At 39.0% G+C, this 26,823-nt stretch overlaps 2 protein-coding genes across 3 annotated transcripts; one reads left to right on the top strand and one right to left on the bottom strand.

Annotated features, from left to right (window-relative positions):
• Positions 1-970: 970 nt before the first annotated feature.
• On the bottom strand, positions 971-6,928 carry vtnb (vitronectin b). Of its 2 annotated transcripts, none has more exons than XM_085363891.1 (8): positions 6,745-6,928; positions 5,037-5,153; positions 4,720-4,935; positions 4,059-4,198; positions 2,647-2,803; positions 1,741-1,899; positions 1,345-1,659; positions 971-1,238 (listed from the first exon to the last, which is right to left on the bottom strand). In XM_085363891.1, exons 1-8 carry the CDS (start codon positions 6,806-6,808, stop codon positions 1,099-1,101), a joined length of 1,308 nt encoding a protein of 435 aa, XP_085220017.1. In that variant the 5' UTR covers positions 6,809-6,928; the 3' UTR covers positions 971-1,098. The 2 variants fall into 2 exon arrangements, with proteins under 2 accessions (XP_085220017.1, XP_085220018.1); XM_085363892.1 differs by having other exon boundaries at positions 1,345-1,656.
• A 5,499-nt stretch (positions 6,929-12,427) lies between these two features.
• On the top strand, positions 12,428-23,768 carry slc13a2 (solute carrier family 13 member 2). The gene is made up of 12 exons (XM_085363890.1): positions 12,428-12,742; positions 15,779-15,907; positions 16,982-17,118; positions 18,453-18,688; positions 18,773-18,938; positions 19,054-19,176; positions 19,334-19,543; positions 20,740-20,837; positions 21,005-21,120; positions 21,473-21,634; positions 21,719-21,856; positions 23,082-23,768. The coding sequence occupies exons 1-12, from the start codon at positions 12,632-12,634 to the stop codon at positions 23,211-23,213; spliced, it is 1,758 nt and encodes a 585-aa protein (XP_085220016.1). The 5' UTR covers positions 12,428-12,631; the 3' UTR covers positions 23,214-23,768.
• The last annotated feature ends 3,055 nt before the right edge of the window (positions 23,769-26,823 follow it).

Below are 26,823 nucleotides of genomic sequence, written 5' to 3'. Positions count from 1 at the left end.
TTAAACACTCCCGTAACATTAAATGTTGCGACACTGACGCAAATCAGATTTTTATTCATTTTTAAAAAAACCTCAAAATAGTGTGTATTTGGGTTTTTTTGTTTTTGTTTTTTTTTTTTCCCCACTGATGCAACAGTTCGATAATATCAGGTTATGTTAAAAACATCTGTAGTGGTTTATAAATTACTTAAACCTTAATACAAATTTCCTAATGCCTTTTCAAAGTTGTAACACAGCTTCTTATTGTATTTATTTTTGATATATTTTCCCTTGTACCGGCCTATTGCCCAACAGAGGGCGCTGCTTTTTTTTTTTTTGCTTTTTTTTTTTTTCCACCTGAAGAGGTCAGCACAGGATTACGGCAGCCTCTTGTAGGGATACTCATGAATTCACTGAACAGAGGCCTGTATGTGTGCGCGCATATTCAGTTGTATGTTGCATTTGTAAAAACCAGGTCAGGCTACCCCAAAAGCTTGATTCAGTCTCACTAGATACAGCATTTTCAGGGGGAGGAAAGTGACCTCTTCAGTCTGCAGGTTTCCCTAAGCTTATAAACATTACATCTGCCCTAATTTATGTGTAAAAGGAACCGCAACTGAACTAAGTAAATCTTTCACCATCTTCTAATGCTGTGACAGCAGCCATTCCCTAACTCTGTAAATGAGTGGCTATTTGCATAACTTTATTAAAACTTGAAGTTATTTAAAAAAAAAAAAATAAATATATATATATATATGGTGTTATTTTAGGTCAGTATGAAACTGTAGTCTTTAAAAGATTGAGCAAATCTGCTGTAAGCTATGATGGATGAGTGGTGAAACATTTCTCCCACTGATAACGCTGATAAAGGCTCGGTGTTGAGTTTGGGCATGTAGGCATGATGCATGGCTACAGATCACATTAGATGTGTGTGTAATCTCTGCCATGTGGTCAAAAATATCAAAGCACTCAAGCACTGAAATGTAAAGTTTATTAATTTTGAATAATTTCAGTGTATCCACCTAAGAGGCCATTGGAGAGGTGTCTATCCTGAACTACATGCAAGGGTCAAAGGTTTTGTCATCATTAGCCCCATATTGTAATAGTCAAGACAAGTATTTATCTTTTTTCTGCCCTTGATGCATCAGGTGCAGCAGCTTCATGCTTGCAGCCCAGCCAGTACTTTGCGATAGATCGAGGATAGGGAGGGTAAGTGGCATCCACGCGTTTTGTCTGCAGATCCACTCTGTAGTACTTATCTGATATTAAAAACAAAAAGGAAACACACAAACCAAAAGGTGTTAAGGAAGAATAAAGAGCTGTTTTTGGAAGGATTTTGACTCATTTTTTTTCAGGCTGATTTACCCTTCTTGAAGAAGTACACATTTTGAACGGGGGTGCTTTGGTACTCCTGCATGATGCTCTCTTCAGAGCTGTCACTGTAATCACCGAGGTCGAACAAATCATAGAACCAAAAGTCATCGTGGCGACTCTGCCTTCTTCGCTGTCCACGCCTCTTACTGGGCCTCTTCCTCCGACTCTTCCACTTCTTTGCGGTCGGAGGTGAAGTTGGTTTGGGAGTGGTGTAGACTCGTCCCACTATGGCAGCATCTATAACGGGCCTAATACCCCGCCAATCCCTGCTGATGAACCAAGGGCCTGTTTGGGAACTGGTAACTGCTAAAATACAAAAGTCATGCAGATGGAGAATAAGAAAAAAAAATCTGAAACAGACAAGCATAAAGAGACCAAGGTCCTTACAGGATCCTCCAAAGAGCTCAGTGAAGAGATCCTCCCATGCGTTATCGCAGAAGAGGTCTGTGTATTGTGTGAACAGCACAGAAGGGGAGGACCTGCTCATCTGGATGCACTCCTCGTGGGAAGGCTGGTGCTTGAACTCATATTGATAATACCGGTCCCCTGAAGAAAAGAGAAAAATCAGATTTCAGGATTTTACTCGATGAGAGAGAAACAATGAGGCTGTGGAGTTGCCGATACATTTTTAATGATATACAAATGCAGATAAAACCTTGCCATCTGCATTTGCTTCCATCAGATTCTGTAACTCTTTGCTTTGCCTCTAACTGCTTTTTCTGAAAACTTTAACCTCTGTGCTCCACTGGGTGTCATCAGACTGCTCTTTATAACTTGCTCATCTTTACAACTTGCCGTGAAATGATGATGCAAGGAAATTTTGCTTTAGAGGTGAAGTGTAGAAGGAAAAGCACCAAATGTTACAAGTGAAGACACTGCATTAAAATAATAAACGAATATAGCAGTGCTCTGTTTGAAGTCATCACTTTAAGGGTAAAGTTAAGGGTAACTTTATCAAGTAAAGACAAAATAACTTGACTTTCAGATAAATGTGGTGGGTTAAACATTTCCTAAAAATGTCAAATATTTACAATATAAGTAAGTACGTATTCAGCTCCTTAACTAATTATTAACAAAATGAAGCAAAAAAACCCCAAAAAACATGAAAACAACTTTGTTTATTAATTTGCTTGTTTTGTGTGATAGGGTGCTACTTCCCTATTCTTGTAAAAGCCATTATATATTCACATGCAAAGTCATCTTCCTTAGTTTTATCAGATCACGAGCAACACTTAGAAACCCCTGCTGTACTTGTATATGATAAAAAACATTATCACCCATTAGTACAAATACCTTTGAAGAAGTAGGCCTTCTCCTTGCCACGGTGACTTGGTGCTGGTATGGCAAACGCAGCATCGATCTCATCTGGTATGCCATCAAAGCCGTTTGAAATAAGCCGTGGATAGTCCTCATCCAGGACGTCACCATCAAATCTCCAGTACTGGTTCCCCTGAGAGAAAATGGAGCCCAGAGCATTGAAGTTTGAGGATACCGCTGCGAGGGAGTGTTAATGAGGGCAACAGACTACTCTCCCTAAAGAAGGTTTGAAGTCTGAAACATTCCTAATCATCATCTTCTTCTTCTTTTTAGGGGTCGCTGCAAACATCTCAGTCAATCCTCTGTCCCACCAATCATCTGCACGTCCTCTATCACTACATCCAGTAATTTGGTGCCTTAAAGCTCCATCTTCACCATCTTCCACTTTCCCCCCGCCGCACATGTCCAAACCAACTCAGCCTTGCCTCTCCAACTGTCTCTGATATACTTATTTCACCATTGCCTCCAAACCATATATCACAGCAGGTCCATCTTGTAAACATTCCCTCTTTCTCATGCTGCTACACTTCAGTCACAAATCACCCCTGACACTCATCTCCACCCACTCCACCCTGTCTCTTCTTCACCTCTATTGTGCACCGTCTTTTACTTTTGATTGTTGACCCCAGGCGCTTAAATCTCCTCTCATTCACACACATATTTCATCTTGCTTCTACTGACTTTAATTCGTCTTCATACCGCCACCTGCTCTCTACTCTCACTATAGATCACAATCTCATCTGCATAGAGTCCATAGAGACGCCTGCCTGACCTCATCTGTCAGTGTGCATCCCCCTGCAAACAAGAAGAGGCCCAGAGCTCATCCCTAATATAAAATACTGCTAATACTTTGCATAATTAACAACTTTTGTTAGTTAGTTGAGAAGAACACCGCTTTCTCTCCACGTTTCTTATGTTTTTTTTTGTAAGGTTACTCCATTTTATCCAGCTGAAGACCACTGGCAGGGTATAGCAAGAAAAAAATGCACAATTCTTCTTCATATGCACTGTACAAATAACCGAATCAATAAGGAAACAGATCAATATTATGAGTAATGAAGCAACACCATTTTCTAGCAACACTCATGCCAGTGTGGGGCTGAAGAGCATTATTTCTGCCATAATGTTGGATAGTGTATTTGATCTGAATTATTGCACGCAACAGAGTCACTGCTTGAGTATTTCGGAGTTACAGAGAAATGGTTTAAAACAATGGCTTTTACAACTGTAGGCACTCATTTTGAATTTTCAGAGGCTTAAAAGAATAAACAATAAATGTAGCTCAATTAAACCTGAAAACACATGCACACCACCAAAAAAAACACACACATTTGTGTGAGGTGGAGCCTTTTGTGGACCTCATCACAAAGAAATATGGTAGCTTATACCTTAAAGATGTAGGATTTCCCCTGGCAGTTGATGCGTGTGAATGCAGCACTGATGGGTCCACTGATTCCCCAAACGTCCTCAATGAGTTTGGGGTAACCAGGAAGGATGGACTTATCATCCAGCTCAAAGAAATATACACCTACGAGGAAGACCAGGCTCTGGATCAGTGTTTACATCAGCATTCAAAGAGTTTCAAATCTTGCAGCAGGATAATCCACAAAGTTTCCACGAATGGGTACTCAAGTCTGATTTTGGGTCTGTGTTCAAAATGACTGCAAATATGTACCCATTTATCGTTTACTTTTTAAAGAAACACATTCTGTTTTCATTGAGCAAAAGCTCCTTTAGCATTTACTTTCCTCAAACAATTGTTATCATTTTTATTTTAATTTTGGATGAAATTGAAAAGGCTTTCCCTCCTTTTCTTTAATGTTTGGATCTTTTAAGCTATTAACATTAGTTTTTACCATAATTTACACTTTTAGGCACTGTATCAATTCTGCATCTTCTGATTATAACTTTCTCCTCTCTGTATTGGAAAAAACAGCATTGCTGAATAATTAAGGAAATTAAAAAGAGAGACATTACACAATGGCAACAAAGTAACAAAAGTAAAAGTAGAAGTAGAAGTAAACTGTCCTGTTATGTGATCAGGATTACCTCTAAAAGCGTAGATTGATCCATTTTTCAGCTGCAGAAAAGCATCAAATGCCCGCCCACTGCAGGGCATGGCATCAGGATCCACCGGTAGTAGTGTGGGCGCCTGTGTAACATTGGGTGTGACAGTCGGTATAACCGTGTCTGAGGTTGGCATAAAAGTTGCTGTGCTCGGGCTCGTCTCTTCCAGTGGTTCCTCAAAGACATCGCCTCGAGAAACTGAAGGTAGAACATGAGGTTTTGTCAGATGGTGACGTTTCAAAGGAGAAGAAAATTCAAGCTGACTCTTTAGTGAAACTGTCACACAGCACAGCACTGACCTTTTCTGGGGCAGATGGTGTAAAAGTCCCCACAGCAGCTTCCATAATACACACACATGGAGTCACACTGACATTTGCTCTGTGGGCTGAAGGAGCCGCAGCGACCTGCACAGGACTCTGTGGGAAAGTAGTTTTAGTGTGAGATATCATGCAGCGTGTAGACCTGGTCTGAGTTTACCATTCAATAATCAGTGAAACCAGAAGTAATCAGACCCTTTACTCGTTTAAACGCACCAGCTGTAAAACAATCCAGATGCATTATCAGAAAGATAGGATATAAAGTTAGGATTAGATTCTTCCTAATTCATCACTAAATAAAATATTTCACATTGTCAACGTTTGAAATATTTACAGTTATTTACCAAGGTGAACTGAATTTGAAGAATTGGGACACGAATAAGAGGGAAGCAACAAAATTGTGTTTTGGGTTCAAAGAGTCATTGAAATCAATTCATTTAGATATTTAAAGGGGAAAGTGTGTAAAACACGAGTTACAGTTACTAAAAACATGTTCCCACCTATCAGCCTATGACAGGGATTCTTTCATTGATTATGGTGTGGAATAATGGATGCTATATATTGTCCCTGCAAGCTCAGGCTGCTCTATTTCTACCATTTTTCACTCTTGGCTCTGTGTGATGTCACACAGCTCTGGCTTATAGTACAAAAGCTCGATTCAGCTCCCGTTCAAACATTCTGTATGCATAAGGCAGCCAATTGGAAGAAAGATGAATTAAATAAAGGGAGAGGAGTATGTTTCAGAGAGGGGATAAACTGGAAGTCTGAGATAAAGAAGGATATTTTAAAACTGAGTCATTCAAAGCATTTTCAGTAGAGTCCAAGAATAAAAAGATTTAATTAGAAATTAAAACAATAAAACAAACCTCTAAGAAAACACCAGGATAAACTACTAATTTACACTATACTGCCAAAAGTATGTCCCATCTTGCATGGCAGCTGCATCCAAGCCTTACATCACCAAACATAGTTTAAACCACGCCCCCCACTCGATCTAGAGAAGTGGAGACGTGTTCTCCGAAGTGAAGAATCATCCTTCTCATTCTGGTGGACGAGTCTGGGTTTGGTGGTTGCTGGAGAGCGGTATGTGTAAAGTTTGGTGGAGAGGGGATTATGGTGTGACGGTTGTTTTTCAGGCGTCGTGCTCAGCTCCATAGTTCCAGTCAAATAACTCTTAAGGCTTCAGCTCACTAAGACATTTTGGACATTTTCATGCTTTAGGGTGGTCCCTTTCTGTTCCAACATGACTGCGCGCCAGTGCACAAAGCAAGATCCATAAAGACATGGATGTGCGAGCTTGGTGTGGAAGAACTCGACTGGCCTGTCATCCAACATCAGTGCCTAACCTGACAAATGTGCTTGTGGAAGAATGCTCAAAAATCCCCATAAACACTGCTAACATTGTGGAAAGCCTTCCCAGAAGAGTTGAAGATATTATAGCTGCAGAGGGTGGAGCGACATCATAATAAACCACATGGATTAGGAATGGGATGTCTCTCAAGTTCATATATGTGTGAAGGCAATGAGCAAATGTTTCTGACAATATAGTACATTTTGTTTCATACATCAGTAGCTACACATCAAAGTCAAGACATTATACGAAACTTAAAAATATGATCTATCATGTCTAATAATTACAACTGCTATCAACAATAATACAAACTGCACATCAAAAATGTTAAAGTTTTACCTTCTGCAGCAAAGGCGGTGTCCAACAACAGGACGAGGCCCAGCAGAACTACCGCTGGCTTCATGTCGGCTCACAGCAAAAATCCCCCAAACTAAAACTCTGAAGGTGTACTATTCTAATATCCTGCTTACTAACCTAAACCACTAGCTGGGTTTGAGCTGGGTGCCCCACTTTGGGGTTTAGTACTGTGTGCAGCTGATCAATAGATATTTTTCAGAGGCTGTTGACCCCCCCAGGCTTCTGCTGTCCTGACTGGTCAATACTCTGATAATCATTAAGCTGATCTCTGTCCCATCTGTCCTAGAAACATGCTACAGACCAGAAACATGAACACTTTATGGCTTTAATTTGATGTTATTTAGTAAACCTATCACCCAGTATAATTTTATAATAACTTTAATTTACTTTATGAAAATGTTATTAATCATAGGTTTATCTGGATGCTTCTCAATATGAAAATGGTTAAAACACAGAATTACAAACTCAACTAAAAACTGAAGGTGTCTCTTGAGTCATAAAGTAAGTGTGTGCACTGTATTTTTAATTTCCGGGCAAATTTAGGATAATATCTAAGCTCAAACATTGTAACATTAGGCCTGTCTTTTTTCTCTATTGATCCTTAAACACAGACAATGACTTTTTCTCCCCAATTAAGCCCTGGGAAGAAGAAAAAATGCAGGTGAAACCTGTGGATTCCCTCCTTTCCAGTTTGGATTATGACCAAAAGATGGGAGTTGATGACTAAATTCAACACCACGGAACAAGTCAGTCAGCTTGCAGACAGATTAGAGCAATATTAATGCGTCCTTATCGCTAGCCTTGAAGTTTCCGGGTATTTGTTAAACATTAAAGGATTTGAAAGGAGTTTTAAAAAATAGTTTTTTCTTTAAGGTTTAAAACGAACAAAGTCGCAGCTGAAGAAAGTTGGTAATTTAGGTCAATATTTAAACTGCCCAAACAATAAGGAAATCCACGGCATTTAGGAATGTACTCATCCTTCATGCAGTGCAGCAAAAACAGTCCATGTGTGGACTTTGATTATCAGTGCAGCTTTTATCACTGGCAGTTCTTATGTTGCTCTTGAGTCCAATTAACAAGATCACTAAGCAAATCCGAAAAACCACAGAAAGTGTGCCGAACCTAATCCACAAAGATCTATTTCGGGATCTAGCAGCAAAGTGTTGGACTGCTTGCTGACTTTTCTACTTCCTCTGATGTAGTGCAACTCCATGAGCCTGATTGAAAAGCCTGCAGCCAGTCTGACAGAAAACAACCTCCCGGAGTTTATCATGACAAAAAAATCTAGGTTTAGGAATTTAGAATGAAGGTAAAATAAGACACATAGTGCAGACTTAAAAATAAAAAAAGCAAAAGTAACAAATGTAGGGACTAAAAAAGTAACTGTAAGTAAATGTAAAACTTAAAATCATTGAAAGCCTTTAAAAAAAAGGACGCTTTAAGACACGACTTAAAGGAAGTGGCTGACTGCAACAGATCTGATTTCCTCAGGCACCTTGTTGCAAATGCTCTGTCCTCTTTAGGTTTTAGCTGGACGCCTAGAACAAATAAAAGACCTCTGCCTGCGGATTTAAAGGTACGTGCTGCACATTCTAATAAGAGGTGAACTCTTAAAATCAATTAAAAAACATTCTGGGAGAACATGTAAACATGCCTAAACAGGAGTGATACAATGCCATCTCTTTGGTCTAGTTAAAATCCTGGCAGTCTGCAGTCATTCAATAGATTTATTTGGCTCAGGCAAATAAACAGCCTGTTGCAGTAATCTCGGTGTGAGGAAATAAAAGCATGAAAAACACTTTGCAAAGGCAGCCATTCAGATAGCTCAGTGTACCGCGGAGGGTCAGATGATCTACGAGGCCGATATATCTGTGTGTGATCAGCATAAAATTTTAAACATAACAGAGACTATAAGGAGAATAATTATATGTAGAAGAAGAAGAAGATTGGACCTAAAATGGGCTCCTGCGGAGACACAGAACTTCCTTTTTGACAAATTTGACTTATTGCTAAACCCTGCATGCTGTCACTATAAAAAATGCTTTTGTCTGCCTCGATGACCATTTACCATTTATTATTTATTCAAACTTGTCAAGTGCCAGTAGAGACAGAAGTAAGGATAGCATGCAGTATGTTAAAGACTCAGAAGCACCATCCTGAATTTTCTGGCTGATTGTTGTAAAAGTATAATCTACTGAAATGCACACATCTGGCAGAACCCCTGAAATTAACAGCAGGACAAATAAAACAATGAAACTCAAGGTAACAACTTTAGTTGTGACATTGATATAAAAGATAATGTTTCAAAAATAACTAAACAAGTAAATGCACAGAGTTGTTTCACGGGAGCTTAAAGTGGAAGGTACCTCTGTTCGCTCCTATTGTTGCTAATATGCCAAAAGATGGGAAAGGTGTTTATATACAGGATGCAAAGTCCCCTTAAAAAGCACTCAGTCACAACAATATTGAATTGTGAGTTCTACACTGATCAAACATAAAACAGATCATATTTATATAGCCCTCCTTAAATGTAAGTGGATGCTGCCCTCTTAAAATAATGGTCCAGATTCTTCTTTTAGTGATGTTTAAACCATGACTGTAATGAGAGCAGGTGTAGAAATGTTCTCTGGTCTGTGCAGAAAAACAAATTAACATTATATGACTTGATTATTATTGTACTGGCACTATATCATCAAAATGCAGTGCAATGGCGTTTCCAAGGTAATCTTGATAGAATAAAAGTGTGATTTTTATAGCACTAATAGTAAATATTAGTTTGTTATGTAAGTTATATTCAACATTTGCACTGTTTTCAGGATGCATGTTGTTATCTTATCAGTATGACTAAATTGTACTGGCAGAACAGCCTTATTACAATTGGAGGCACTTCATCCATAAAGCTGGGTGCTGATTGTTTAGAGGTCTTTACAGTGGGTTTTCTCTCAAATTGCACCTTTAATGAGTAATGATTCATCAAAAAGTGTGACCAACAAATAAGGATTTTGTGAGAGTGACAGAACATCTAAATCCATACACAGTTTTTATCAGTTGGTCTCTTTTGGTGTCAAATATTAATCCGGTTCATGTACAAGTCAGCTCTTCTGTTCATTATTGGAAAAAAAGAGGTTGGCTCTTTAAAACCTTTGAGCTTTTCATTACAGAACAGTCATAAAAACAGTACAGACGCAATGTTCAGCTCAGTCTTGTTCTTTAATTTCAGGCAGTAAAAAAAAAAAAAAAAAAAACAGCAGCAAAGCGACTCACTCATTAACTCAAATATCTATTAGCTAATCACATGGGACCAACTCAGTGCATTTAGGCATGTAGATGGGTGTAGATGGGGTCATGATGCCCTGCAGAAGTTCAAACTGAGCAGCGGAACAGGGGGAGAAAAGATGATTTAAGAAACTTTCAACATCTCATGGTTGTTGGTGCTAAATGGACTGGCATGAGTATTTCAGAACCTGATGATATCCTGGGATTTTCCTCACACAATCATCTCTTAGGCTCAGAGAGAGAGAGAGAAACTATTCAGCAAGAAGTAGTTCTTTGGGTGAAAATGCAAGAACATGTTGTGTGGTCATGTGGATGGGCATTAATTACCCCTCCCTTACTGAAACACCATAGTATTCATAATGAAGATCACTCTGACTCATCCCACCCTAGCACCCCCCAGCAACCCAACCGCCCTTTATTTCCCCTTCTCTTCTTGTCATTATTATTATTATTATTACCTGCCAATGAGTTCTCTCTACTCACATAGTTCCACAGTTACCAGATCTCAATCCAATAGAGCTCCTTTGACATGTGGTGGAGCAAGATAGTAATTTCATGGATGTGCAGCAAACAAAGCAGCAGAAACCGTGTGATCATGTCAGTCTGAACCAAAAATCTGAGGAATATTTCCAACATGAATCCATGTCATAAATAATTAAGGCAGTTCTGAAGGCGGCAAACCTGATAAAGGTGTCAGAGGATGTATAATGATTATGGAAATCTAAAATTCTAACATTTGGATTGTTATTTTGTTAGATTAAACTTAGTTGGATGCAGAACCTTTCATTACTATTTTAATTTCAAGAAGCCTGAAATTCTTGCATACAGGATTTGGAAAACACAAACAATGATTATCTGTACGTGTGCTTTCTAACCAAACTCCCTTCATAAATCATTCAGTAAACCCAATAAATAAAAAACACTAATCTGTGTGGATGCTATATTATGTCTATTGCTTTAATGATTAACTGCCTTTATTATTAAAACTCCTAAGCTGTACATGAACATAGAAAGGTCACCCAGTGTTTTTGCTTTGGCTGCTTTTTCTTGTTTTAATTACTACATTTGCCCTTTTATTGTTTTCATCATGTTTAATACCAGAACGTTCCTCAGTAACATTTAGTCAGATTAGACCAACATGATCATCTATGATCAATAGAAGTGTTCATCTTTAACAGACGTTTTATGCCTCAATCTCTTATGAACTTCCTATATGAACTGCAGTAATAAGTAATTTATAAAACAACCGGGAGTTTGCAGTGATGCCAGTGTGCTGTGTAAGAGTGATATATGAGTATTAATCGCATGATATGATCACTGGTTTTTAGACTAATATAAGCTTCTAATCTGAGTTGCTGTGTATATTGATGGTGTTTTTGAGTCATGGGAGGCATTTATCTTCATTTAAGACAAAGAACTTTTGTGATAAAGTCTTTACAAAGATTCACTGGGATTCCTTGAAAATCACCAGCCACTGTTTGTTAAATGTCCCAGATGGAAGTGTTTGTGTTTAAAGGCAAAGTTGTGGTTGCCATTTTAAGATAACATGGTTTACAATTTAAATGCTATTCTTAAACAACACACTTCCCAGCGTTTTGCCTTTAAAAAACAAAACAAAACAATTACATTAAAAAAAGTGTAAAAAGTGGAAGAAACTAGACAGCTGTTGACATCTCATCGCAATGTCGCAATTGAACGAGAAAATCCTGGTTGCCAGAACTTTTGCAAAGTCAGCAGCAACAGTCACAAGCTTTTAATCCACTGAATGATTTCATTGTTTTAAGACGTTGAGTTTTTTTTTCAAGTTGTTCTTTGTTACAGGGCAGATGCAGGAGTATGGGTTCCTCCTATCCTATTCTGACACATGCAACCTGCTGACTGTATGAAATCATACTTTAGAATACTTTTCTAGTCTTACAATGAGCTATGCAGCAATGAGAAATAACATCTGACGCAGTAACAACAGTCAGACAGGAGATAAAATAATGTTCATATAACCTAATTATGGCTGTAGCGAGGCTATGATTGTTTTTTTGTCAAAATCGGTGCATTTTAGGTTAAAACACCTCATCTCTCGCTGTGCTGTTTGACATCAACTGACATCAACTCCCTTCTTTGTTTAATGAATCAGTTATTAAAAATTTGAATCATTCAGAAATTCATCTCAGGTGAAACTTACACAGATATTGACCTTTGGTTAAGTTACTGGAACTGCACTCCTTCACATGATAAAGTCTCTCTATTGTTTGGCTGTCCATCTCCAGTCCCTCCCCCTTATTCTGCTTTTACAGCTACTTTTTGCTCTTTCCCAACAGTGTCAGCGGCTTCTCTGTCAAGGATGTTGATCTCTATGAGTTAATGTTTGATATGCTACCAGAGATATAGACAGAAAATTGCACTGACTTTATTCTCTTTACCACAGTGACTTTCTGTGGAGCAGACCTCTACTGTTAACCCACCTGAGCTCAGTTTTCAGCTCCACAGCTGCCCTGTGCCTCTTCTTCATACTGACTAGTGTTTGTGTTAGCGTTGACCTACCTGCAACACTTAGAAAGAGTTTATTTCAGTTGTTAGTTCATTTTTTGAGAGCATCATGTATAACTGGGAGAGAGTGCTGCATCTTCTGTGGCACCACAGGAACTATATCATCATAATCGTCACGCCGCTTGTATTCCTTCCTCTGCCTCTCGTCTATCCTTCATCGGTGAGTGTATTTGTTTAAAAAAAAAAAACAGCTAAAGATTTATATTCACTGACCAGACTAATCTGTACACGTGCAATTTGAGAAGTTTGGCTATAACCCGTTCAGTTAATCTGACACTTGTTCTTAAAGAACAGATCTTGTAATTATTTTTAAATCTATGATTTAAGTGTTGGATCACTGACCTACGCTGATGCCCACCTTTAAAACTATACACTCTCACCTGAGTGAATTTACTTGAAGTGCAGTCAATCACAGTTAAACAGGCTAGGCTTGTCCGTCTGTCTGTAGTGGATAACATAAATGGTGTTTGAATGTTGTTCGAATTCAAGGGCTAAAAAGCTTTTAAAGTCAGGTGTTTTATTCACACTTATTAACATGTCTCTCTTGTTGCAGTTATTGAATCTGCTGAAAACATGTGGACTAATGATGGTTATTTCTAAAAAATAAACAAATACTCACACTACAACATTGGTCAATTATCCTCCTGATACCCAGGCTCTTATTTGGGGTTCATTTTTAATCTCCCTGACCTCGGGCCCTGATAAATCTTAAAATCGTTGAAGAGGAAGTTATTACAATGTTGTAACAGCCTCATGTGGTACCAGTTTTCTTCTATAGGACAACACAATAAACACATTGTATAGCAAAGTAAGAAACACTTTGTTGAACAGAATGAAGTTTAAGATGCAAAAAAGCCAAAATTTAATGTCCCCATGTGAGGACGCAGGCCGTCTGGAGAGAAGCATAGATGATATTCTTATATAGTTTTGATGATTTTCTTTAATAGACTGCATTTTTATTTCTATAACAAAACTGGACCCAAATACAGACATAAAGGAACGTGGAACAAAACTTGAATTAACAAAAAGTGAACCATTTAACATGGCTGATGGAGAAATCTAAAGTAATGCATAAGGCAAACAAAGATGAGAATAAACAATGACCTAAACTGGGGAAACTAAAAATAAACATAAAAAACCCTAAAAATGAAACTTGGCATGGATACAAAGATACCTGGAACATTGAGAGATGGCGCAAAAGACAACAGACGACCTGACCCTGAACAAAGGAGGACAAAGGACTTAAGTACACAAAAAGATAATGAGAGGATGGGGAACTGGTGGACAAATCAGACCTGATGAGGGGGAAGGGGGAAGCCAAAATAGACACTCTGCATACAGGACAGGGACTCTCACAGTAAAACAGAAAAAAGTATGGAACCCAGACATGAAAACACGAACGTGACAACATAAGACACACAGACATGAAACGCATAAAGGGCGAGGGAAACTTAAACACAGGGGTAGAAGAAACAAGGGGAATATAAAAAACAATGAACTATAACAGCAACTTAGGCATTGTAGAAATGAACTTGGAAAACCTAAAGGACTTAAACATAAATCAAAAACATCAAAATAGGCTAAAACTCAAAACGCCGGGTCAAAAGACCCAAGATCATGACACAAACATAAGCTGCTGTGACATTACATGTCTGCAGGTTATTTTTTGAGTGCACTTAACTCAGTCACCACGTCTCTCACTTTGAAAGACTTGATTTAATCGAAAGATACCGTAGACATCCAGGGCCAGTTTTTTAATATGATTACTAAACACAGTCACCTCAAAATCCCTGCAAGCCATGTAATCTCTTATGTGTTGACATATTGCAACTGAATTCACCACCAAATTGATTTTATCATCTTCATTTTTTGCTGAAAGTGCTGAAGTGGTCTGTTAATGTATGAAGGATAAGAAACAAAGCGGGCTTTGTGGTGCTCAGCTGAACCTTTGTGCTTTACAGTGCAATTAAAGACACATAAAGATGGTGGGCTCAAACTACACTACCCAATATGACCCCTATTACTGTTAATAAATTAGAGCCTGTGTTACCTGTAATTATCCTGAGCTCTCTATTTAATATGTAGACATTAGATTTAATGCTTAAATACACAGACTTGTAGTAAAAAATATTTCTATAATATACGATGCATTCCATTACACAAAAGCTGCAAGAGAACGGTGTAGCTGTCTAAAATATAACTGTAAAGTAGATAATAACACAAATATTATTTTGTACTTTTTATTATAATGTTTTAGGAAATCTTTTTGAAACTTAAGCTTTATCAGTGTCTTGTCTGCAGTGGAATGTTTTGTGTCGGGAGCTTAAAGAGATTTTATAACTTTTATTGAGGATGGTAAAAACTTATCTTGTGAGATGTGAACACGACAAACTGTTTGTTTTATGATCAAGGGTTGCTGCTATCTGCATGTATAGAGACTTGGTGCCTTTTAAAAAGAAAAGATAAGCGAAAGGAAAATTCCATGTGAAGGAAACGGTTTCCAGGGCCTAATCTGTGGATCGACTTCCTTCGAGGCGTGGACGTCTATCAGCAGAGAATGTACCTTCACCTATCAGCAGAGAATGTCCCTTAGTCTGTAACACAGTCAAATATATTCTCAAGTAATATTCAAGCATGCCATTCAGCGTGTTAGTACGAGCTCGGGAGCAGCTTGGGAGAACAAGAAAACAGAGACTGCTTTAGATTGTCTTCCCAAAGTGACTCAACTTTATTCACAAGTACAACAGTTTATATATCAATTCAGCTACAATTGTGATTATCTCAGCGACATATTTTCAAGGCACAAAACAAAGAGTTCTTACATTAGTGAAATCTGAAACAAACCATTTGGCCTTCAACAGGCGTCTAAAAGATTAAGAAACTAATGTAGCTGAGGGAGTGATCTCTGTGGTATTTCAACCTTGTACCAGCCTGTGATTCTCACACATCAATTCTTGGGTCAAAGAGAAAAATAACTAAAACAAAGGGGCCTTATTGAATGACAGAGTTTTCCTGCATAATGTCACTATAAAACAATATCCAGTAAATGCTCCCATGGTACTAAAATACCTAACACCATGTATGCACTTTGCTGCAAACTGTGGGTTGGTCTCTGCTTCTGTGTGCGTCTGCACAAAATGTAATCAAATCACATGTTAGTGATTGTGATGTTATATTTATGTGTCTGTGTTTACAGGAAGCCAGATGTGGCTACGCGATCATCCTCATGGCTCTGTACTGGTGCACAGAGTGCATGCCTCTGGCTGTGACTGCCTTACTGCCAGTCATCCTCTTTCCTATGATGGGCATCATGAAGGGTGGAGATGTAGGGTTATTTTTTTCCACCTCTGTGCTTCATAAGTATATTTTAATAACACAACACAGCAATAATGTAAAATGTTCACTGCTTCAACAGGAAATAATAGCGTAAGTGGCAGCCAGGTGCTGCTAATAAAATGAACTTGATTAACGGATTATCAGCACCTCTAAAAAAGTAGAAGATTTGCCAGTTTGTTGGTCTGGCGCATTGATGTGTTTGTTGGTCTGGCGCATTGATGTGTTTGTTAACACAATGCCAAGGAGCAATGATTTTAGAGAAGCAATTGTTGCTGCTCGTCAGTGTTTGGAAAGGCCATTTCTGAACAGAGCCGGGCCCAAATCCTCCAGAACTATGTGAGAAACCAATAAAGCTGTGCAGAAAAGGATTACGTCAAGTTATTACTGTTAAAATTGATTCATGGCATTGTGTACTTCACTTCACTGACTGCTTCTGTTTTTAGTTTTGGTTAATTAGTAATGACACTGTGTAAAATGTTGTGTGTTGTTGTTTTTCTGAGTTTCTATTTAAATCATTTTAGAACCTGCTCAGGACCACATAACCTTTTATTATTTATTTTATTATCTTATTATATTGTATCTTATACATAAAACTGTCTTTATTTTTAAAATGATTCTATATAAAAATCTGAGTTATTGACACACGTAAGAAAATTTTGCTCCTGCTTATGAATATAAAATGAAAATCAGAGATTTTAAATATAATTTAGGATATATTTTTTTTAATTGCACTGAGAACAGAAAGACCATTTATGAGGAACTTGAATTAAAAAGTGTTGATACAACACTGTGTGTCGCATGAGAAAGCAAATAGGAGTGTCAAGGGAAGAAACTCTTCAGTTAGTTTAGTGTGGAAAATAGAAGTTAAAAAGGACAACAGTTATTGAAAGTGTGATGTGACCCCCAGTCACTTCTTTTATGCCATACTTCTACTGGCATGGTAACACTGCTGATCCCGTTTTTTTGCGTTTATTGCTCATAAAGCATATTTGATGATACATGTAGGTCCACAGGTTACCTTTGATCCATGTGCTAATGTTAGCGACTGTGTGATCTGTTTCAGGTCAGTATTGAGTATCTGAAAGACTCGAACATGCTGTTCATCGGAGGTCTGCTGGTGGCCATCGCGGTCGAACACTGGAACCTCCATAAACGAATCGCTCTCCGGGTTTTGCTGCTGGTTGGTGTTCGTCCATCGCTGTAAGAGAGCCTTGACATACAAGTCTACAAGTCTTTCAGAATCCGGTTGTTAAGTGATGACGTGACGGATCCTACTTCCGGACCTAAAGTAGTCTGCGTTTAATATGGCTTTTGTGTTGTTAACATGTTTAATGTTTTGTATTTTCTTCTATTTAATCTCAAAAAGCTCCTAAAACAGTCAGTGATCACTGTTTACCTCCCTCGGCTTTTATTACTGCTAATCATTTATTTAAGCTCAGTTTTTAAAACCTTAGGATATAACTACAGTCCAGCCCATGCAGCAGTATATGAATGACTAACCTCGTATTGTGGATGGATTATCTCAGTTGTTCTCCTGGCTGAAGTTTGGTCCTTTTACAGCATCCTGCCATGCGATTACATTTGTTCCTGACCACCCAGAACACTCACGTTAACTTTTATCGAGTGGGAAAAAAGTTAGCTTGCTATGCTAACATAGCTGTGTCGCTAGCGGTCACGTAGCACATCATTATATACCAGCTAGCCCAACTTCAGTAACCCTACAAACGTCACTGCTGTTTTCTGTCTTCATTTATGTTGGAAGTGATAACAGAGCTGTACGTTTTAATTTGTTTCCAAAACCCCGCAGTCAGGACATGCTATATTGTATTTAGATAGAAGCTATCGAGCTAACTTCCTGCTAACTTCTAACTCCGTTAAATGTCATAAATTCCGTTTTCATGGATGCCTGGATGTTAAACTCAATTGTTACACCTGGTAGAGCAGAACGCTGATCATTTCATTAAAGATGAAAGACTTTAGACAGTTTTTCAACTCTCAGTAATGCTCGTTTGATATATGGACCTGCAGCGGAGTTTAGGCCCAGACACGGCTAGTGACGTCAGACCGGATAGATTCTTTGCATCACCATTGTTTTGTTTGAATAAATGGCAAAAAAATATTCATTTGATGTTTCCCATAATGAGAAACTTTACCTGTGAGTTTAATAAGGATGACAAACAAGCACAAACACTAATGCCATCTAATTTAAGCCAGGTGTGGTCGCCTCTAAAGGAAAAGGAATAAAAGATTAAATTTAATAAAATTAATAAACAATCAATATCAATAAAGATGGCAACAAATAATTGCTCTCTGTTTTCATTCAGAAACATCTATCATTTGTAGACGTAGCTATGTCTTTACTTGCATGGTTCTTGAATTTTGACAGGGTGGTATTGCAAACTGCTCCAGGAGTTCAAGGAGCTGCCCAGTACAGCAACATTTAAAAAACAATGCACCCAGAGCACTAGTGAGGATGTTGAGGATTTTTCACTCATGCCTCCTCGTTATCATCATCACCATTCCCTCTCACGCAGGTTAATGATTGGCTTCATGAGCGTCTCGGCATTCCTGTCCATGTGGATCAGCAACACAGCCACCACAGCCATGATGCTACCCATCGCACACGCTGTGCTACAGCAGCTGAAAGATACAGAGACCCAGGCAAATGAGCGTGATCTCCAGATCCAAGATGCGGACAACCACGCATTTGAGCTGGAAGTTCAAACCAAGCTGGAGACGATACACGAAAGAGACACACAGGATCCTGTGTGTAAGTAAAAATGCTACATACACATATGGGCTTCTAGAAGAAACCCTTCCAATAACATCTCTGTCTTATTGTGTTTTGATCCAGATGTACATGACACACAGCGAGAGTTCAGAGAAAAAGCCATAGAAGCGAAGTATGACCTTCTGACCAAAGGGATGAGTCTTAGTGTGTGTTACTCTGCCAGCATTGGAGGCACGGCCACGCTCACAGGGACCACGCCTAATCTCATCCTCAAGGGCCAAATGGACGAGTAAGGCAAAAAACCCAACTCAACACACAAACAGAAATGATCTTCAAGGTGTGTCACTGCTCATTGAACCACTTGTATCTTCTCTTCACATCCCTTTGTTTTTCTTTCTGTGAAGGATCTTCCCTAACAATACTGACGTGATCAACTTTGCCAGCTGGTTTGGCTTTTGTTTTCCCAGCATGGTGCTCATGCTGGTGCTCGCCTGGTTCTGGCTTCATTTTATGTTCCTGGGCTTCAAGTAAGTATAATCAGCCAGAAACAAACCCAGGTATTTTAAACTATCCTCAGAAAAGCTGCTCAAACAGCACAAAATAAATTAATCTACGCTGTAAGTAAAACTGACTTTTTTTTAGCATCTGCAGAGATATGCTATATCTTTTTGTTGCTCTCCTCAGTTTGAAGAAGTCATTTGGCTGTGGTGAGAAAAGTGAAAGCGACAGAGCGGCATACACAGTGATGAAAGTGGAGTACAAGAAGCTGGGACGTATCAAGTTTGCAGAGGTGGCGGTGCTCGTCCTCTTTATCTTGCTCGTGCTTCTGTGGTTTACCAGAGAGCCGGGCTTCATGCCTGGCTGGGCCACAGTGCTGTTCAATAAGGACGCTGCGTGAGTTCTTTTTTAAGCATGACCTTTAGATATAAATGAAGTGAAGCGCCACATATTACCAACAAAAAGACCAAACAGCTGGCCATGAACTGATCAATTCAACACATGCTTTCCTGCGCATTAAAATGTATGCAGCACTTGTGGTATCACCCAGTGGTTTATAAAGTCCTGCATTAATGCCTCTGAGGCAGGATGAGTCAACATATTTTACAAGGAAAGTCACACAAAGTCTTCTGGCACCTTTTGTGCTGAATGCACTGAAGTCTACTGAGACACAAATAAAATAAAATAATAATATTAATAAAATAACAAAATAATTTTCAATAATTTTCAAGCTGTGATGTTTTGACATCACAGCTTTGTTTGTGATTCTGCAGCTAACACTTTTGCAATAAAATATAAAAAGTGACCTGATCTCTCTGCATTAAGATCTTTAAAGTGATTGGACATTGAGCCAATTCAGCATTGTTAACCAAGGTAGCAAACATGAGCTGACAGATAAATACCTGGATGCTGCTTTAATCCTGCTCAGAGGGTCTGGGTGATTGGCTCTGACCCATTCTTATACAACATCCCCTAGTTTGTATTCATAAAACAAATGCTTACATCACATAAAGTTAACAAATAATTTGTGATGGTGGAATGTCAATCACTAAAACTGGAGCACAGAATGAACAGTCATATATTTTATTAGATTTACATTAAATGATCCAAAAGCGACAGAAACGCAGGTGAGATGCTCACACGTTAGCCTCAGTTTAAACAGGTGCGTTATGAAGGAAAAACAAATGCCAGTACAGTTCTTTTTGTACCAGACAAACATTTTAAGCATTCATTATTTATTTCTGCTGTAAAGTCTACATGAAAAGCTGAAGTGCCCGTCTGAGTATCCGCAATTTGAGCACTTCTGAACTGGAGTAATATTTCTGCAGGAAATGTTCACAAGCGCAACAAAGTTGTAGCTAAAGTCCTCATTTTCTTTCTTTCTTTTTTTATTAAACTTTCTTTTTTCTTTTTGTTAGTTTTTTATAAAAGAGAAAAATTGGTCAGACTGAAAAAAATGGCAACATAAATGTATGTCAAATACAGTTACGTTGTTTTGCCCCACAGTTGACAGTAAATATGATGTTACACATTTTTCTCTTCATCATTTTTAAAAGGCAGCATATATAATCATGTTCTCTCGTGTCTGTCAGGTTTGTGACAGACGGAACGGTTGCCATCCTAATGTCATCGCTCTTCTTCGTCATCCCCTCTCAGCTGCCGTTTAGCAATTACGGATACACAAATGAAGGTGAAGTATTCATTTTTAACCTTGGTGTTTTAACCTGCTTCTAAAAATGTTCATGTGACCTCAGTTTGGGCTTACTGGAGCACTGGGTGAAGATTGCTTGGCAGGCTTGATGTTGCACTTTCAAACTAATTACTTGTTGATGTTTAAACTTCATCTGTGTCCCACAGGTAAGAGGATAAAGGCTCCACCGGCTCTGTTGACCTGGAATGTGGTTCATGAACGAATGCCCTGGAATATAGTGCTGCTGTTGGGAGGAGGTTTTGCTCTTGCTGCTGGCAGTGAGGTAAACACCCTTGGACTCCATGTCTTCACCTTTTATTATGTCATTCTCCCTTACAGAATATCTAAAAAGAATTTTGGCAGTTAAATGCTAGTCTTGGTGATTACTGGATACTTAAATGCTTGAATCAGAAAATAAATACTGGTATCTTGTTTGTTTTTGGTGATTGAATTTTGGAGGTTTTGTTAATATGCTTATCATTTGCACAAAAATTAATGACAATTCCATCTAGTAGAGGAGAGATTTCAGTCAAGGCCAAATTGGTAGACCGATAGCAGACATCCTCTGAGCCATGGTGGTAGCTTTTCTCAAATACTAAACATTTGTTTGTGTATTTTTCCTGCTACCTTTACAGGCATCAAATCTATCCAAGTGGTTGGGAGAAAACCTGTCACCTCTTCAGAATATTCCCCCCTTTGCTATCTCACTGGTGCTTTCCCTACTTATTGCCACATTCACCGAGTGCTCCAGTAACACAGCTACCACCACCCTGTTCCTGCCCATATTGGCGTCAATGGTAAATGGAGCTCATATGTTGACAGATGTGTGCGCACGTATGTTCTCCATGAATCTAACTGTGTTGTGTTTTGCGCTCCTTTAGGCCCAAAATATTAAGCTCCACCCACTCTACGTGATGCTGCCCTGCACTATTGCTGCCTCTCTGGCCTTCATGCTACCTGTGGCCACACCACCCAATGCCATTGCCTTTTCTTTTGGAAACCTCAAAGTCCTAGATATGGTAAGATTGGCATACATATGACATACAAAGATATGCTGCCTTCGCGATTTTAGTTTATTTGAGCTAATAAGACTGTCTTTGATTGGCCTTGTTGGAGTGGGAAAAGCAATACAATTGTCCTTCTTGTCACTTCTCAAAGTTACAAGAGAGCTATCTGCTGCTAGTATCATCAATTTGCTCTTTAAAATCAGTGACTATTGAGCTGTATCATGACACCTAAATCAACCTCCATGTGTTGTAGCTCATCCATAAGTAAGTGGTATGTTATCCAGATGTGTGCCAGGCCTGGCGTAGATGGCGCTGTTTATGTGATGCCATGCCATATCTGGCCTGATTGTGGTTTGGTATATGTGACCCAGGAGCATAAAAAACAGGCCTAGCCCCCGGATCTGGCATCAACCTGGCACGTCTGGCTGACCGGTGTCATGGCAGGGTGTATGCCAACCAGATGTGGGCCAGGTCTGGTAATGATGGCACTGTTTATGTTCCTATTTTCCTATTTTCCTCCAGTCTGTATGTCAAGTTTGAATGTGTATTAATGTAGTTAGGAAGCACTCAGTTTAGAGAAAGTGTGTGTGATTTGGTGAATGTGGTATGTTGTGTAGAGCACTTTGAGTAAGTGGAGTAGAAAAGCTCTATCAAAGATTGAGTCCATTCACTGTCTGAACAGAGTTACTTTTGCACTATTATGTTCCGGCACATGTTGTTATTACATGGCTTGATTAAGGTACACATTAGGCTGACATCTGGTGCCAGAGCTGAAACTGTTCTGGGCCAGCACAGGGCCAGCAGTGTGTCTGCAACTGGCCTGTGGCTGCACACAACTTATACATGGCCCACATACCGCAAAGAATGACGGCCCTTTGGTGGCCCAGATCTGGTTTGCCAGAGGTAATCCACACATGGGCTAGCACAGGGCCACCAGTGTGTCTGCAACTGGCCTTGTTCTGGCCAATGTGTGGGCCACCTCTGGCAAACCAGATCTGGGCCACCAAAGGGCCGTCATTCTTTGCGGTATGTGGGCCATGTGTAAGCACATTGTGTGGGCCAGATCTGGGCCATACCAATTTTGCCATGTGGGGTAATACAGATAAGATCTTGGTTAGTTGTGTTATTCAACAGACAAATATGCAAACTCACAGAGCATAATTTTGAATTTTTAATAAAATTCTAAAGTTTTAGCCATCCTGTGTCATCATCTGATTATTACATTTTGTTCCTTCAGGTGAAAGCTGGTTTCATGCTCAACATCATCGGGATCCTGTGCATTAATTTAGCCATCAACACCTGGGGAAGAGCCATGTTTAACTTGGACACTTTTCCAGATTGGGCCAACACTACAAATAGTAAACCTTGAATTTGTTTACAGCCTGTAAAAAAACAAATCCAATTCTACAGTCACACAAGAAGACACTGAACAAAGTATCACATTTTCCAACTTCTGCTTCAAACCAATGAGGAAAAAGCTCAGAAATCCACTGTCTGAGATAAAACTTTTCTACCTTTAGCAGACAATAGTTTGTTGTTGTTGCAGGATACCATTACTCATGGTATCCTGCTCAGGAAAGCTACATACAGCCCGTTCTCACTCCCAAGGCGTAACATGTCGACGTTTTGTCACGTCCCGCGGCGTTCCTGAGGAACGCGAAAGGAGACCTTCGGCGTTCTTATGGTACGCGGCGGGTTATGGCTGGAATCCAGTGCAATGACGCTCCCGCGGTAATAGACGTTCCAGCCCTGTATTCCAACCCTAAACCTAACCTTATCCCTAGCCCTAACCATAACCTTATTCCTGATCTTAACCAGGACTATAAATAGCGTGTTTCTAAGTGATTTGAAGAAAAAGAGCGAACATGTGTAGATGGAGTCCAGACGGTTCTCATATTTCCTCTTTTTTCCGAGGTCGTCATTTAGGAAGGTGGTGGGTAGCCGAAAACGTAATATGTTGACGATTTGTCACCTAGCATAAAATGTTACGCTTTGGGAGTGAGAACGTGTTGCTACATAAGAATGTTTTCAGGCCCTTTAAAAAGAAGAAGAAAAAAGTCATAGCAGAGTTTTTCCACTCTCACTGAAGACAAATAAGTTAAAGATTAAATGACAGTTTAAATTTGGTTATAGAAAGAGCAATCAAAGATTTTCACTTGCAGCTGAAACAAACTTTAAGCTCTATCAGACTATTATATACAGACCCTCTTTGAGGACTTCCTTACATCATTTCAGTGACAGAACCAAAGAAAGTGTTTAAACCAGGTTATTTCCTCATACACTTTTCAATGAATTTGTTATCTTATCAGTCTGTGTATCATTTACTGATAATGCATGCATTATCTGCAGCATAGCTACCTTTGAAAGGCAAAAATGAAAACTAATTCATGGTGTCAGTTAACTGTGGTCATTTTGTTGGACTTTTTTTTTTGGGTGTCATATTTAATTTTATATGTGTTTTTGTCACAACTTCTTTTCATAAGGAGGAATTTTACTTATTTTATAATTTATAAATACCAATGTGACCTTTTTCTGGTTGTGATAGTCTTTTTTTTTAATTTATAATACTTTATATAACAATTCATATAATAATAATAATGGAAGTGCTCTAATTTCTTGCTAAGAAAACTGCAGGTTAAAATTTTGGTCAGACTCCCAGATGAGCCCCCAAATGTGTTATGGACAAAAAAGTAAAACGGAAACTTAGCAAAACCTATTTAGAAGCAGAATGTCAAAATCCACCTTACGGCAACTTACTTATTACATGTTACATCTTCTTTGTGTTGGCTATCTAAAGTGAGGTTGGGCATTTAATTTTCCCAAGCGGTCATATGAGAAACTGGAACTGTTGTGATAGGATACACCAATAACCTAAATCTAAAGTAATAGTGAGCAGAACTGATATCAGCTGTTTATGCAGCCTTCTACAACAGTCCCAGTTTCTTATGTGCTCCCTAGGAAACACAAATGACCCAACCCTGATCTGAAATGTAGAAAGTTAAACAGATTTTTGGTGAGCTGAAGCCATTTTTATTACCCTGCTAAAACACCCAATGAAATAAATGCATTGCTTTTCATGCTTAAAAAAAAAAGCAGAGAAGCTAGATATACTGTAATGCAGGGGTCAGCAACATTTCTGATGACGAGTGCCATCTAAAATTTCCTCAGAAGTCAATGTGCCATATGATTGCATTAGCAATAAATTTAATAATGATCTATATGAACAGTTACAAACTATATAGAACAACTTTATAGAATTATATTTCTTCGCAGATGTTGGCAGCTATCAGCGAATAGTTATCAGCTATTTTGAAACAAAAAAAATACTTTTTATCCATAACAAGAACTCCATAACAGCAAATGAACTGTACAACAGAAAATGCAAATGCTATTTATGGTCTCCACACAACAATGATAAGAAAAATAAACTGGGCCAATATGGCATTTTTGTTAATACAGAGATACACATGTTAATGTGACCTCTGGTCACCCACTCAGAGACACAGGTCTAGAAGTGTCCAGCATTCAGACGGCTACCTGAGGACACTCTTCATGTGAGAGAAAATCAGCTCACACAAATATGTAGAGCCAAATACTATCAATAAGGCCTCTGCAATGTTTTAAAGACTGTTAACCTTGTCAGGCAGTGATGTCCAGCAGGTGAAAATACAAGCACCATGAACACGCACAGCTATAGATTCCAGCTGCGTTCGTAGTCTGCAAACTTTGAACCCCACAGAGTCGAGCTTTTCAGTTCAATCAGTTCATTTCGATGCCCTCTGTGTCCAACCAGTTAATGTGAGACAAATCCAGCTGCTCATTAAAGCTTTTTGGTTTGATTAGAAAAGAAAACATTGGTCCATAGTCCCAAAAACGCATTCTGTCTCGAGTCTACGGATGTATCCGTGTATTTCCGCGGTGCTGATGCTGCACTGACAGCTCCTGAAGCATTTGAAGTGTTGGAATGTGGAAATTTCAACATTACTTGAAAAAACTGCCAGCTAGCAACGTCCCTCTCACCATTAGGTTAAGTTATTTTTAGCCAATTACAAGTTGAATCTGGTAGTTGGGGTTGTTATCTAAGATACCGTCATTAAGAAGCGGCACAACTATGCAAGCTAATTCGTGATGTGCACTGCTGGCCCAGCCATTAATTTTTAATTCACTGAGTGTCGTGCCCAGGGCTGGACTGGGACAAAAAATCGGCCCGAGCATTTTGACTAGAGAGTGGCCCACCAGGTATTATAGGAAAAGCTATAAAGCCTTTGAATGAAAACAAATGCTGTTGTGACAGTGAAGTATACTGTCTTGTTGGTATATGTATGATTTCTATACATTTTACATCAGATAAAAACTTTGGTTTTAAGATTCAGATAATTATTTATTATAAGCTAGACATTTTAAATGAGAATAAGAAATAAAAGTATTTCTTTCTGCCCCCCTCTCCCTGTTAATGCCCTACCTGGCCCCCTGGCAAAACTTTGCTAGATCCGCCCCTGCACAGTTACCAGCTGTCAGCTACCTAAAAAAGGATCCTGGTGTTATTTGTCTCTCAGAAACAGTTCATAACTTCCCTTCAACTCATTCATGTCACCTAAAAGGTAAACCTGTTTCTCCATCACCTGCTCAGCTCTGATGATTCAGTAAGGACATCTCCTGGTTTCATCTTCATGTTTCCCTCTCACCACATATCCAAACCGACATCATGACCAGCAGCTTTACAGCTGTGGCTCCAGCAAACATCAGCTGATACTAGGAAGTAATATTAAATAAATTCTAACAACAGCTGATCAAGCTTAAACGTGCTGCTGTTGTTTAGTGCGACATCCTTTTTCTGGCGCAAAGTGGGCGATAAACAAACAAGAGAAATAGAACTTGCGTCAGAAAAGCCGATCAGCTGATCATTGATCAGTTTCATGATTGAAGTCGCAACAGGAGAGAGAGGCGAGAGAATGAGAGAAGAAGAGGCAGGTGACAGC

This window comes from Diplotaxodon limnothrissa, linkage group LG10 (assembly GCF_057381915.1).
Source record: "Diplotaxodon limnothrissa isolate DT_005_m linkage group LG10, D_limnothrissa_male_GT1.1, whole genome shotgun sequence".
NCBI lineage: Eukaryota > Metazoa > Chordata > Actinopteri > Cichliformes > Cichlidae > Diplotaxodon > Diplotaxodon limnothrissa.
Note: the sequence above shows the minus strand (reverse complement) of the source record. Positions and strands in the feature narration are given on the sequence as shown.

Excerpts from the sequence above, each read along its gene's own strand:
- vtnb (XM_085363891.1), bottom strand. The coding sequence starts at position 6,808 with ATGAAGCCAGCGGTAGTTCTGCTGGGCCTCGTCCTGTTGTTGGACACC. Across the intron at positions 5,154-6,744 it reads CACCGCCTTTGCTGCAGAAG|AGTCCTGTGCAGGTCGCTGC; the intron begins GTAAAACTTTAA and ends ACTTTCCCACAG. Across the intron at positions 1,660-1,740 it reads TGAGCTCTTTGGAGGATCCT|CAGTTACCAGTTCCCAAACA; the intron begins GTAAGGACCTTG and ends TTTGTATTTTAG.
- slc13a2 (XM_085363890.1), top strand. The coding sequence starts at position 12,632 with ATGTATAACTGGGAGAGAGTGCTGCATCTTCTGTGGCACCACAGGAAC. Across the intron at positions 17,119-18,452 it reads GTTGGTGTTCGTCCATCGCT|GTTAATGATTGGCTTCATGA; the intron begins GTAAGAGAGCCT and ends CCTCTCACGCAG. Across the intron at positions 19,177-19,333 it reads TTTATGTTCCTGGGCTTCAA|TTTGAAGAAGTCATTTGGCT; the intron begins GTAAGTATAATC and ends TGCTCTCCTCAG.